Source organism: Prionailurus viverrinus, chromosome D2 (assembly GCF_022837055.1).
Source record: "Prionailurus viverrinus isolate Anna chromosome D2, UM_Priviv_1.0, whole genome shotgun sequence".
NCBI classification, from domain to species: domain Eukaryota; kingdom Metazoa; phylum Chordata; class Mammalia; order Carnivora; family Felidae; genus Prionailurus; species Prionailurus viverrinus.
Genome location: NC_062571.1, coordinates 8,503,008 through 8,516,877, shown reverse-complemented (window position 1 = coordinate 8,516,877; position 13,870 = coordinate 8,503,008). Strand labels below are relative to the sequence as shown.

Sequence of the window (13,870 nt, the reverse complement as noted above, 5' to 3'; positions counted from 1 at the left end):
CTCCGCGGTTCCCAGCGACAGGTTACTCTGCTGCTTCGCGGCGCGTTAGACCGACGGGAGGCGTGCAGACGGAAAGGACCCGACATACAGAAGCTACGTCGCTTTAAAACGTTTTTTTTTTTTTTAAAGATACAATGATACTTCGCCTCTGATGAAAGCACGCAGACGCAATTCTATGTATGCATTAAAAAAATGCAGATAATTCTGCACTGATTGCAAAGGCGCTCTTTATCGAGGTGACGGAAATAGCCCTTATCTCGTCCGGGGGTCACGACGACACGGAGGAATTAAGTGGTATGGTGTGTAAATTGTTGGTCAGTTGAAAAAAAAATCGGAACATAAACGTGCACGCATGCGAAAAGTTATTCAGGAGCACTGCGCACGGCGCACGCAGGGGGGCCGAGCGGCGGGAGACGCGCGTCCGGGCCGCTAAAGCGCGGCTCGGCGCAGCTCTTTCTGCGGAGGGCCCGGCGCGGCGGGGAGAGCGGGCGCGAGGGCGGGCGCGAGGGCGGCTGACGTCACCGGGGGCGGGGCCGCGGCCGCCGAGAAAAGGCGGCGGGCGGCGCGAGCCGTCGCAGCTGCCGGGCACGGCCTCGCCATGAGCGGCCGCAACGCGTCCGACGAGCTCCGCGTCCTGTGTAGCCCCGGCCCGCTGTTCCTGCAGCCGCTCTGGGACGGCCTGCGGGCCCGGGAGGCGCTCCTGCAGTCGCCCTTCTTCCCGACCGTCTTCTCCATCGGCACCTACCTGGGCTGCTGCCTGCCCTTCGTGCTGCTGGACGCGCTGTGCCCCTGGGTGCCCGCGCTGCGGCGCTACAAGATCCACCCGGACTTCGCGCCGTCGGCGCGGCAGCTGCTGCCCTGCCTGGCGCAGACCCTCTACCAGCACGCCGTGTTCGTGTTCCCCGTGACGCTGTTGGACTGGGCCCGCGGCCCGGCCCCCGTGCCCCCCGAAGCCCCCGAGCTGCTGCAGCTGGCGCGCCACGTCGGCTGCTGCCTGCTGCTCTTCGACGCCGAGTTCTTCGCGTGGCACCTGCTGCACCACCGGGTGCCCTGGCTGTACCGCACGTTCCACAAGGTGCACCACCAGAACGCGGCGTCGTTCGCGCTGGCCACGCAGTACATGAGCGTCTGGGAGCTGTTTTCCCTGGGCTTCTTCCACCTGCTGAACGTCACGCTGCTCGAGTGCCACCCGCTCACCGTGCTGGTTTTCCACGTGCTCAACATCTGGCTGTCGGTGGAGGACCACTCGGGCTACGACTTCCCCTGGTCCACGCACAGACTCGTGCCCTTCGGCTGCTACGGCGGCGTGGAGCACCACGACCTGCACCACTCGCAGTTCAACTGCAACTTCGCCCCCTACTTCACGCACTGGGACAAGCTGCTGGGGACCTTCCGGTCCCCGCACGCCAAGTGAGGCGCGCGCCCCCCGGCGGGCGCGGCGGGGCGGGTGCCCCTCGCACCCGGGACTGCTGGGCGCTTCGCACTCGAATCAGGACAGACACACCCGAGCCTTTGTGTTGTTCTGTTTTTGTAAGTAATTTATTACCTGATGGAGATTTGTGGGTAAAATCTGATGTATTTTCACAGCCTGACCAAGTAATTTATATCGTTTTTGCGTATTGAGGATTGTACTCGGAGTCTAATTCTAGCTCACTAAAAGTAGCGTTGATTCCTGGATATGTATATATGATATATGTATATCACTGGTGTATTTAAATCATCTCTAAAACGTTTGTTTGTAGGACAAGGACTTTCTTATTTTTCAAAGTGTCACAGAAATAGGCTAAAAGAACATATTTTTATGGAAAATGTGAACAGTGAAACATTCCTGCTGGACAGTGATCACAGTTACAGTACTTTCCCCCAATTTTTTCATATAACTGTATATTTATATTGAATGAAATGTTATTTGTGCTTTAAAAGTGAAAAAAACCAACCTAAATCAAACAAATACTGGATGCTGTTTTTCTGGCATTTTGACTGATAAATACCAAAATTGGAAGAGGGGGCTGGGGCAGGAGGTGTCCTTCAGAGTCTGCATCAGCCATAGAACGAGAGGAATCTGGTGGGGGGTATTTTGGGGGGATTGTAGGAGAGACACTGGGGAGAAGGGGTCAGTCTGTTTTGCTCTAGTAACTTCACAGCGTGGGGGGGGGGCACTATTGTTCTGGATGCTTTTCAGTTTTTCAGCTGATTTCTACATAACAAGCAAATCAAAGAATTACCTTCTAAAGTTTTAGAGAGATTAACACTGTTCGACCATTTGATTATTTGGAGGAGAGTGGTGCTGGGCGGGTGTGCCTTGCTTTGCAAAACTAGTGAGTGAGGTGTGTGCATTAGAAGGGTGCAAAGATACAGAAAGAGATTCTGAGAAGCCCTCCTCTTCAGGAAGCCATCTGGTGTAATTGGCCATCACACACATAGCGTCTGAAATTGGGGATTTTTGCATACTCCCTTTCCTTAAGTAAAGACCTGCATGCAGATTGCATATCCCTTTCTCAAAGAGAGAAAAAGGGAAATTTGGCCCCAGGTCCCTGGTTCCTCATCTGTAAAGGGAGATGGCGTTCCAGATGTTCTCACAGATTACCGTGAGATCACAGTGACAGTAAATGTCCCTGTTACTGGCCACACACCTGTTACCCATCAGTACCCGAATTCGTTTCATGTTATCTTTGGATCAGAGTTAAATAGGGTAAAATAAAACACCAAGGCAATTTAGACAGAAAGGTCTAAAGAGTGGCAACTTTGTATGTAGTTCTAGGCTCATTATGTATGAACCAAGCTGTCTCCTTTAAAAGTGAAACATTCTTCTCAAGACCCGGTATCCATAGCCTGCCGGATGAGACCTCCTGAGAAGTAGGTTCAGGCTCTCCCAATCTTTGGCAAGATGAAATCAGAATGCCCGGATGTTCTGCTGATTTCCACCCCACTCCCAATACGTGCGCTCTTTTGGTTTCTTCACCAAAGCTACCTCCTCCTCTGTCCGCAGCAGAAGGTCCATGCCAGGTCTCAAAGATTATATTGATATATGAAAGTGGGGTCGCCCCCGAACTGCCTGCGCATCTTGGATCAGGACAGTGTATCACAGCTCACTCAGAGGATTTTTTAAACGTCTCGTGTCGCCTCACCGTATAAGGGAATGTTGCATCTTGGGGAAACTTGTACCCACGGAAGTTATTTGGGTTTAGAAACACTTTCCCTAAATTGATGTTTTAATGCATTGGAAGGTGAAGTAGGGGAGCGGAGAGGATGAGCAGGTTTTCAGATAGTTTGAGAGCCTAATGATAATAATCCTAGTGAAGTCGTTCACATCTGCATGGCCTTTTCGCGCATCTCCCCACTGGTTCCTTACACTCCGCGGGAGATAGGACGGTTGCTCTGATTATCGTGATTACTCCCACCCCGTATCGGGGATGGAGAACTGGTACCTCCATGGAGAACTGGTTCCCCACAGGGGAAGCAATGTATGCCCGATTATAAAGCACGAGGAGCTAGAGCCAGTCCTTGAACTCTGCTCTTCTGATGCCTGTGGTGCTCTCCACGGCTCCCGGGGAGACAGAAACCCTGCAACACCACCAGATGGTCTCTCTCTGCTATTCCTCCTCGGCCACCGCCTCTCGAGCAAAATTCCCCCGCCTGGCCCCCTGCTTTGCTTGGACATCCCTAGATTCAAAGCCAGGGAGAGTGGGCGAGGCCAGCCTAAACCGGACCTGAGTCAAGGGCTCTGTTTTCTGTACCCCCCACCACATATCAGCAAGAGCACACACAGGGCAGCAAGACTACCCTGAGGGGAGGCTTGACTCCGGGACTTACTAGCTGAGTGATGGTGGACAGATCACTTGACCTGTCTTTGCCTTGGCTTCCTCATCCGTGAAATGTGGATCATCACAGAGCCTGCCTTACGGGGCTTCTGGGTTATCCCTGCGTGTGCAGGGGTAGGAGGGCTGGAGGTCACGGACCGTTGGTTTGCTGCCGGGGACACTTCGAGATGTGAGCGCTGAGATGGCCGGGCGGGGACAGGGATCTCCCGTCCACACACCTGAGCTCTCCCACCGCACAGGGGACCAAATCAAGCAAGCCCAGGTTTTGATCCCGACTTTCCCTGGAAGCTGATTCTCTTGTCCTCCTTTGAAGGCTAAAAGGCTTGGAAAGAGACAGAAGTCTGTGTTTGTCTGGTTCTACTTCCTTACCTCTGAGTCATGCAGCCCCCACCTCTTCCAGAAGCGTCCACACCCGGCTCCCTGCTCCCTTCCCAATGATCAAATCTAGTGACTTCTTCCTCTTGGGTTTTCATCTTCCCAGCATTTTTTTTTTCTTTTCAAAGGGTATTTGTTTTTGCTAACCCGCCTCTTCTTAGAATGATTTTAGTGAGGTTTCTCCAAACTGCTTTCCTTCCTAATTCTCTAGCTTCCTTCAGGGGGCCCACACTTTTCTCAGCTGGGAGGCAAGCCCCCCGGTGATGCTCTTCTTGTTGGAAAGTATCTGTTCTGCCTGCGACGAATGTCCTTCGTGCTGGCTTCTACCGCACTCTCCAAATCTCTGCTCTCATTGCGTTCTGAAACACACACACAACATCTAATAACTGCATGTGCATATACACACTATGTGTATGGCCATACACAGACCATAGGTCCGCCCACTATTATATGTCCACAGGCATGCATTTGCACACATACAACACACCCCATATGAATATACACATACACACACAGACTCATATACATGTATGCACAGACATATATGCATTACATATGCACATTATACACACACACACACACACACACACACACACACACACACACACACTATACATGTTCCCATTTCTGTCTTGCTTAGCATTTATTTTTGCCCCTAGTACTATTCTCCTCCTTGATATATACCGGTTCGGTGTTGCATGAATCCTGGAAGCAGTAGACACAGCTTTGCCGTTAGCCCTGTCTTCCTTCCTCCATTCCATCCCTCACTAGTCCGTCCCGGCTTCCTCAGTAAGGTCATGCTCACGACTCATAATCTCTGTCCTACGACAGGTCACAGTCTGCTGAGAGAGACAATCGGGCCAGGAAATGCATCCAGTGTGATGCAGTCCGTGCCCCGATGGTGGGAAAATGGATCGGGGCGTCAAGAGAACCCAAGGGAAGGGGGGCTCATTGGAGCAACAGAAACCACGAAGGATTTGTAGGCGTTTGCCAGGCAGGGCGAAGGGCATACCTGTCAGAAGCGACAGCCGTGCAGAGCAGAGAGGAGTGGAGATACTTGGCGTGCTTGAAACGAGGAGGGAGGCACAGAGCACCGTGAGAACGAGGAAGGAATGTCCTGCCCCTTGACAGGCCGGAGGACCTGTTAGCTCCCCTGCCTGTGCGCAGGGGTTTGGGGAGACGTGTGCAAAATGGCTTCAAAGCCCGTGTTAGGGCTTGCTGTTATTTGTTGGTTTGTGATGAGTGCGTGGATGAATGCACTCAACACTGGGCTTGGAAATGACATTCTGAGAAGCTTAGGTTGTGTTCTCCAGGCACCTATCCCTCAGGGTGAGGGGAGGGCTCCCCAGATCTTAAGCAAAGGAGTGATGTGATCAGACCTGGTGGAAGGAGGTAACTGGCGGCAGAGAAGGGTGTGGGGGTTCCACCTAGGGGGCCGCTGGGTTCCAATCCTGGCTCTCTGGCTTAGGAGGAACTCTGTGAGCTTCAACAAGTTCCTCCATCGAAGACTCAGTTTCCTCACCTGTAAGAAGAGGGTGGTAGTACCTGCCTTTAGAATTATGGTGAGCAGGGCACCTGGGGGGCACGGCCGGTGAAGCGTCCGACTCTTGGTTTTGGCTCAGGTCCTGATCCCACAGTTCGTGAGTTCGAGTCCCCCGTTGGGCTCCGTGCTGGTGGTGTGGAGCCTGCTTGGGATTCTCTCTCTCCCTCCCTCTCTCGGTGCCCTTCCCACATGCACTGTCTCTCTCTCTCAAAATAAATTAATCAATTAAAAAAAGAATTATGGGGAGCAGTAAGGAAGATGTTTAGAGAATTCAGCACTCTGCTTCCCATAGAGGAAACGCTCTGTGAGTGATAGTTGCTCTCCTGTGACAAGTTACAAAAACCTCAGGACTGCAGGCAAGACCGAATCAGCTTGCTCCCGAACAAGTGGGGATAAGGTGGAAAGGAAGAAATGGGTCTCTCTGTCGTCATAACAGCAACACAGGCTCACGGAAAAATTTCGACCGCTAGAGAACAGTGTGAAGAGTACCTTCCGCCCCCGTTCGATGAACTGATTCCCACTGCAGATACAACCAACGTCAACCCTTTTTTGGGTACCAGACCAGAAAGCCAGTCGTTCAGCGTTTCTCTCCTCTCCCTCTCCTTTGCAGCTAGGATTGCATTAAATGCATCAAGAGTTAAAAAAAAAAAAAAAAAAAGTTAATGTGAACAGAAATTTTTAGATAAAAGCCCACGGGCCTTTCCTCCCTCTAAATGTCTTTTGCTTATTTCCTTTTTCTGTACTGTTTGATCACGACTTACAACAAGAAGAGAAACTGAACTTGCCTGCCTTCCCCGCCGTCCGTGGAAGCCGTGCCTGGGGCGCGGCAGAAAGGTCAGGTCACGGTCACGGGAAGAGCGAGCTTCTCCTGCTCCCTGCGACTGGGGGTCTCCCTGTCCCCTCTCTCTCATGCCCACACCCCTTTCCCATCCGGGGGAGATCACTCGAGTCCCCGTGGACGTCAGTTTCCCTCTCTGTGAAATGGGTGGAGGTCGGGGTGGACGGGAAGGAGATGGCTTCCGACTGGGGAGGTAGCCCGGGGTACGATGCTGAGGTGGGAGTGAGTGCTGTGTGCGCCGAGTGTGACACAGGATCGTGGGTGTGTTAGGAAGGCACTGAGGCGCTAAGGCTCCTGTCCCCCTCCTCTCCGCCATGGCGATACTGCCTCACAGATGCCCCCAACAGTCCTGCCTCCAGGGCCCGTGCCAGCGTCCCTTCCTCGAATTGTCTCCTCCGCGCGCCCTGGTCCCTGCCTATCTGCTAAGTGTCAGGAGAGCACAGGAGGGGAGGGAGCTCCGGAGACACCAGGGAGAGAGAGAGAGAGAGAGGGAGAGAGAGGGAGAGAGAGGAGTTTGCAGAAGGAGCTGAACGCAGGTGCCACCAGAAGTGGTGTCGCTCTCAGATGCTCCAGGAGAGGGCCCTGCCTGCTTTCCGTGCCCAGGACGACCCCCAGCCACAAGCTGCAGCCAGCCACATAAGTATAGCATGAGGCAGGGCAGGGCTATTGAAAGAAGAAACTTGGGGCGGGTCGGACACGAAGTGGAGAAAAGCCACCCCCTCCTCGGCTCTTTGAGTTCCAGTTAAATGGATAAGAGTGGCTCATCGTGGCCATGGGTTTGATCTGCCTGAGACCCAAGAGCCGAGGGAAGACGGCTGTCGAGCTGACACTGTCGAGCTAGGTTCTCCGAATGCTAAGGCTGAGACACCACTATTCAGTTTCCCTATTTTATGAATAAGAAAACTGAGGCTCAGAGATGGGAAGTGATTTTTCCTGGGTCACATGGCTGGGCTAGAACTGAGGATCCGGGCTCCCCCTGCCTCCCTGCTGATTCCCTTCCACCCCCTGGGGCCTCAGAGCCATTGCAGACTGCCTCGTGCCTGGTTGCAGAAACATGGTCATTTGAAATTTTTAAAATTTAATTTTAATTTTTTTCATGTTTATTATTTTTGAAAGAGAGAGAGAGAGCAAGAGAGAGAGACAGACAGACAGACAGAATCAGAAGCAGGCTCCAGGCTCTGAGCTGTGAGCACAGAGGGAGACACAGAATCTGAAGCAGGATCTAGGCTCTGAGCTGTGGGCACAGAGCCTGATGTGGGGCTCAAACTCACGAACTGAGAGATCATGACCTGAACTGAAGTCAGAGGCTTAACCAACTGAGCCACCCAGGGGCCCCTAAGTTTTATTATATATATATATATATATATATATATATATATAGAGAGAGAGAGAGAGAGAGAGAGAGAGAGAGAGAGAGAGATAATATATATATATATATATATATATAGAGAGAGAGAGAGAGAGAGAGAGAGAGACGGGGGGGAGGGGCAGAGGGACAGAGAGAGTCTTACGCAGGTTCTATGCTCAGCATGGAGCCCAACGCTGGGCTTGAGCCCATGACCGTGGGGTCATGACCTGAGCCAAAACTCAAGAGTCAGGCGCTCAGCCAACTGAGCACTCCCAGAAATGTGGTTATAAGACTGCCTTGAAATTGTTGCAATCCATATTCTTTGTTAATCATTTGCATAAACACAACCTTAACAGCTCTGCTGATTTTTAGCAACTTGAGCGAAGCGCTTATCCCACACTTGGTTAAGATTGATCCTGCCACATACTGTTGTGGGTAATTGATGGAAACTTTCGTTGTATTCCCATGAACTCGGAAAATCTCTGTTTACAGAGTGATTAAGAAAACATCCATATAACAGAATACAGTCAACTCAGCAATTGACGGGGAAGGGAACGCTTCGTACATGCAACAACAAGGAAGGGTCTGAAAATAATTATGATAAGTAAGGGAAGCCAGACAAAAAAAGTGTGTGCGCCACGGTTCGATTTACGTGAAATAGTGTGTCCACTAAATGATTTTCTGCTGACATAAAGCTCCAGGAAATGCAAGTGAGTCATGAGTCCACTGTGACAGAAGGTAGGGACACGTTCACTGTCTTGATTGTAGTTCTATCTTGATTGTAGTTTTCATATGTCAAAATTTATCAAACTGTGTGCTTTAAACATGTTTAGTTGATTGTAGATCAATTATACTGAATAATGATGAGGATGATGACAATGATGGTTAATCATTTATGAATTTTAGCTTTGAAGCCAATTTGCCATGAAAAAAATATGGTGGGGGTCTTCATGATAACATCGTAAACACACACACACATACACACAGAGTCTAAGATCTATCCTTTGCCCATCTGTACTCCTGACCTATCAGAAGGAAAAAGACCCATTTGAGAGCCTACAAAATCCAGACCCCTTTCTCTGAGGACCTCCTCCCCACCCCCACATACACACAGACAGGGTAGGCTCCTGCAGCCACGTTGTGCTATACGATCCCACTGTTGTGGCCACAGCTTTGTGGACCTGGGTTGGAAATCTGTTCCACAGAGGAATAAATAGCCCATCTCCCAGGAATTCAGGTTCTGTAAACAAGGGAGTGGACACGACCATGTGGAGGCTACCGTCTTGTGCCATGTGAACGTCGATACAACGGAAACTCGTCTGCAGATCAAAGGAAGGATGGGCAGATTTTCAGGGAGGAGGGATGAGCCACACATCCCTGGAAAGAGTGTGAAAACAAGGAGAGTAAAGGGAGAAGGCAGCTGCTCTCATTCCTGAGGGATCTACAGGCTGGGTTCCGGGTATTAAGTCCGCCGTAGTTACTGCCTTTGTATTCTGTGACTTTCCATCAGATTTCTCTGCTTGGATGTTTAGATGCCATTCTGGTTCTTGCATGCAAAGAGCACCTTGGTTAAAACACAAGGGTTCTGTGATGTTCTTCTGCCTTTAGGTGGAAGGAGGAAATCCCTTTGGTGCAAACCAGTCTAGGAGTCGTGGGTGGTTGTCACCAATGGACGCAAATTGGTACATCCCAAGCGATGGCCAGAGGCTGTATGGATGGAATCACATAATGTGTGGCCTTTTTTAGTCTGGCTTCTTTCAAGTAAAATAATGTGTTCAAGGTTCATTCATGTTGTAGCATGCTACATCGGTACCTCTTCCTTTTTATTGTCAAATAATATTTCATTGAATGAATATACTACATTTTATCTATCCATTCATCAGTTGATGGGCATTTGGGCTGTTTCCACCATTTGGCTGCTATTGGGAACAGTGCTGCTCTGAACATTCATTAATTTTTTTTTGTGGGGACATATATTTTCATTGCTGTTGGGTATAACCAGGAGTGGAACTGCTGGGCCATATGGTAACTATGTTTAACACTATTGAGAAACCATTACACTGTTTTCAAAATAAATGCATCATTTCTCATTCCCACCAGAGAGATGATGCATGAGTGTCCAATTTCTTCACATCCTCCCAATATGTGTTGTTTTCATTTTTTAAACGTTTATTTATTTATTTTTGAGAGAGAGAGTGCACGAGCGAGGGAGAGGCAGAGAGAGAGAGAGAGAGAGAGAGAGAGAGAGAGAGAGAGAGAGAGAGAGAGAGAGAGAATCCCAAGCAGCCTCCATGCTGTCAGCACAGAGCCTGATGCAGGGCTTGATCTCGTGAAGTGTAAGATCAGGACCTGAGCCGAAATCAAGAGTCAGACGCTTAACTGACTGAGTGACCCAGGCGCCCCTCATTAAAAAAATTATAGCCATTCTCATGGGTGTAAGGTGGTCTTTCACTGTGGTTTGATTTGTGTTTCCTTAACGACTGATGATGTCAAGCATCTGCTCTTGTGCTTACTGGTTATTTGTATGCCTTCCTTGAAGAAATGCCTACTAAAGTCATTTGCTCCTTTAAAAATATTATTTTTGGGGCGCCTGGGTGGCTCAGTCGGTTAAGCATCCGACTTCAGCTCAGGTCATGATCTCGCGGTCCGTGAGTTCGAGCCCCGAGTCGGGCTCTGGGCTGATGGCTCAGAGCCTGGAGCCTGTTTCCGATTCTGTGTCTCCCTCTCTCTCTGCCCCTCCCCCGTTCATGCTCTGTCTCTCTCTGTCTCAAAAATAAATAAAATAAACGTTAAAAAATTTTTTTAAATATTATTTTTGGTCTTTTGTTATTGAGTTGTAAGAGTTCTTCGTATATTCTGCATACTAGACCCTTATCAGATATGTGATATATAAATATTTTCTTCCATTTTGTAGATTGTCTTTCTTTTTCCTCTTCAAGTTTGAGCTGCTCTAGTGAATTTTTTTATTTTAGTAGTTTAGTATTTGTGCTCTTTAAAGCCAGAATTTCTATTTGGTTCTGTTTACAATTTCTTTCTCTTAGAAATATAATGGTAGTGTTCTCATGATCTCCTTTGATTCTTGGTCTGTGTTTTTTATTTTGTTTTGTTTTGTTTTGTTTTTGTTTGTTTGTTTTTAGCTTTCAGAGCATATTTGAGACAGTTGATTTAAAGTCTTTGTCTACTGGGAGCCTGAGTGGCTCAGTTGGTTGAGCGTCCGATATCAGCTTGGGTTATGAATCCACAGTTCGTGGGTTCGAGGCCCGCATCGAGCTCTGTGCTGACAGCTCGGAGCCTGGAGCCTGCTTTGGATCCTGTGTCTCCCTCTTTCTCTACCCCTTTCCTGCTTATGCTCTGCCTTGCAAAAATAAATAAACATTAAAAAAATGGTTTTTTTAAAGTCTTTGTCCACTAAGTCCACAACGTGTGCTTCCTTTGGGACAGTGTCTCTTAGTTGCTTTTCCCTCCTGTGAACAAGCCATACTTGGCTGTTTCTTTCATGGCTTGTAGTTTTTGTGAAAAGCAGACGTTTCACATATTATGCCGTGGCAACTCTATAAACGATGCTTTTGCTCTCCGCAGGTTTCATTGTTTCTGCTGATTGTGCTTGTTGAGTTTGGGTGGTAAGTGACTTTTCCAGAGCCTGCATGCCTGGAACCAAAAAAATACCCCAGTCATTGCCAAGTGGACTCTGTATGTGTGTTTGGAGCACTTCCAACTTTCAGCCTGGCAGTTTACAGCTCTAAGTCTTCCCCTTTATTTCCTGCCTGCCCAGAGCCTGAAGGTCGGTCAGAGGTGAACGCGTAGGGCCTTTTCAAGTCATTCTTGAGCATTCACAAGGCGTGGGCTGATGTATGACCTTTAGAGTCCCAGGAATATTTTGGAACTTTTCAGAGTCTTGATTCCTCAAAGCATCTTTCTTTTCCTACCAAGCTTTTGCTTAGTTGATCACCTGTTGAACTGCCGGCCATTGTCCTAAGCGGCTGTGACTGATACGTTTCCCTGTAAATGTTATGGACAAATTCCACCCACTGGGAAGTTGGCTCAGCACCGGGGGAGCTCCAAATTTGACTTGATAAACGCAAGTATTTGGGGCCTATCCTCAAGGGATACACAAGACTGGTCAAAACAAACAACCGTGGTTCTCTGTGAGTCAAGTCCATTCTTCTTCTGGCTTGGACCTTGATCTGCACTGGGGACGTGGGCTGTTTCTTCAAGGCCACTTCTGAGCTCCGGAGGAGGAGTTGAGACTAAAGTAAGTTAAAATGATATAAACTCTCTGTTCTTATCAAGATTCAGTCATTTTTTTTTCTTGGTTAAGCATTTTTCTGCTTCTTGCAAGCTTTTGGTTAGTTCCCAAAGTTTCAAAAAAATAGTTTCTGATGGTTTTTCCCATGCCTTACAGATGGATGGATACATTTTCATCGATGACATCCACTTTGTACGTTTTGAATTCCTCTCTGGCCCAGGATGGGGTCCATCTTGGCAAATGTTTCGTGTGTGCTCATATTAGGCAGCTTGGGCTACTCTAGCAAAATACCATAGACTTTGTGGCTTCAATGACAGACATTTGTTTCTGAAGGCCAAGCAGTCCAAGATCAAGGGCCTGGTGGATTCAGCTCCTGATGAGGGCCCCCTTTCTGGCTTGCAGATGGCCACCTTCTTCTTATGTCTTCACATGGTAGAGAGAGAAGAAGCTCTGGTCTCCCTTCCTCTTCTTAGGGGCATTAATCTCATCACGGGAGCCCACCCTCATGACCTCATTTAAACCCAATTAACTTGCAAAGGTCCTACCTCCAAAGACCAACACTTTGGGGGTTAGGGCTTCAACATAAGAATTGGGGGCTGTGTTTGGGGGGGCGGCGCCAACATTCAGTCTATATGTATTCTATTGGGTGGAGTGTCTGTAATGATCAACGACAGCAAGTTGATTAAAGTGCTATCCAAGACCCCTATATCTTTATTTTCCTTCTGCTTGCTCTATTAATCATTAAAAATTGGTTTTGAGGTCTCTATAATTGCAGGTACATCTGTTTCTTCTTTTAGCTCTACCGGTTTTTGCCTTGTGTATCTTGAACTCTGTTACATGAGGCATAGAGACGTCTAGGATTGTTACGCACTCCTAATTTACTGAGCACCCACTGAGCCGCGATCTCAGTTTTAGAGAGAGAAAGAAAGCTCATGCACAAAGTGATGAGGAACCTTGCCCAAAGTTGTAGCCAGCAGGAGAAAAAAAGCCCCAAGCACTTGGAGGCCAAAGTCCTCAGTTTCCACTGGTGTGTTGATTTAGGTGTGGAGGAGGGAGTCCAGCTTTGGGCAAGGCCAGGGGAAGGAATTGGAAGGTCCCTTGAAAATTCGGCCTTTTGTTGTGGTTGAACTGGTTCCAATTTTGGCACATCACACACGCCTATTATCAGATGCAAAGACAACACACACTTCCCGGCAAAATAGAAGTACTTAAGGTTGGAGCCAATTTTTAAATTCCACATTTCTGTTTTTCTCTTCTAGTAATGTGTGTGGCCTGAGAATTGGTCTCTCTCCTCTTGCCCCTGGGGTGCACGAAAGCAATCCCAAGGTGGCCGATGAGAAGAAAAGGAAGCATCTTAAATAGATGTTAGTGAGTTCATAAAACCCTCTGCCAAAGCAGCTCAGCGGCTAACCGTACTTTGCCGGTTCACCTTCCTTCAAGTGCTTCGCCTAAGCCTGTTTGTTTCTTGAGGAATCACTCAGAGGTAGGGCGTCGACCTTTTAATCAAAAGCAGGGATTTGCGTTTTGGCTTTTCACTTCCCGACTTTGTTTCATTGGGAAAGTGACTTAAATCATCTATAAGATGGGTCTACTAATAGTGCCTAACAAAAAAGGCTACCTTTTAAATATTTGAGTTCTAATTCATTATTGGTTCTAAGTATATTATTTATTATTGTTACCATTCCTTATTATCTCCTTT

General features: G+C 48.6%; 1 protein-coding gene across 1 annotated transcript; it reads left to right on the top strand.

Annotated features, from left to right (window-relative positions):
- The first annotated feature begins 131 nt into the window (after positions 1-131).
- CH25H (cholesterol 25-hydroxylase) lies at positions 132-1,953 on the top strand. Its single transcript, XM_047825799.1, has one exon. It carries the CDS (start codon positions 599-601, stop codon positions 1,412-1,414), a length of 816 nt encoding a protein of 271 aa, XP_047681755.1. The 5' UTR covers positions 132-598; the 3' UTR covers positions 1,415-1,953.
- The last annotated feature ends 11,917 nt before the right edge of the window (positions 1,954-13,870 follow it).

Coding starts and splice junctions, on each gene's coding strand:
- CH25H (XM_047825799.1), top strand. CDS start 599: ATGAGCGGCCGCAACGCGTCCGACGAGCTCCGCGTCCTGTGTAGCCCC.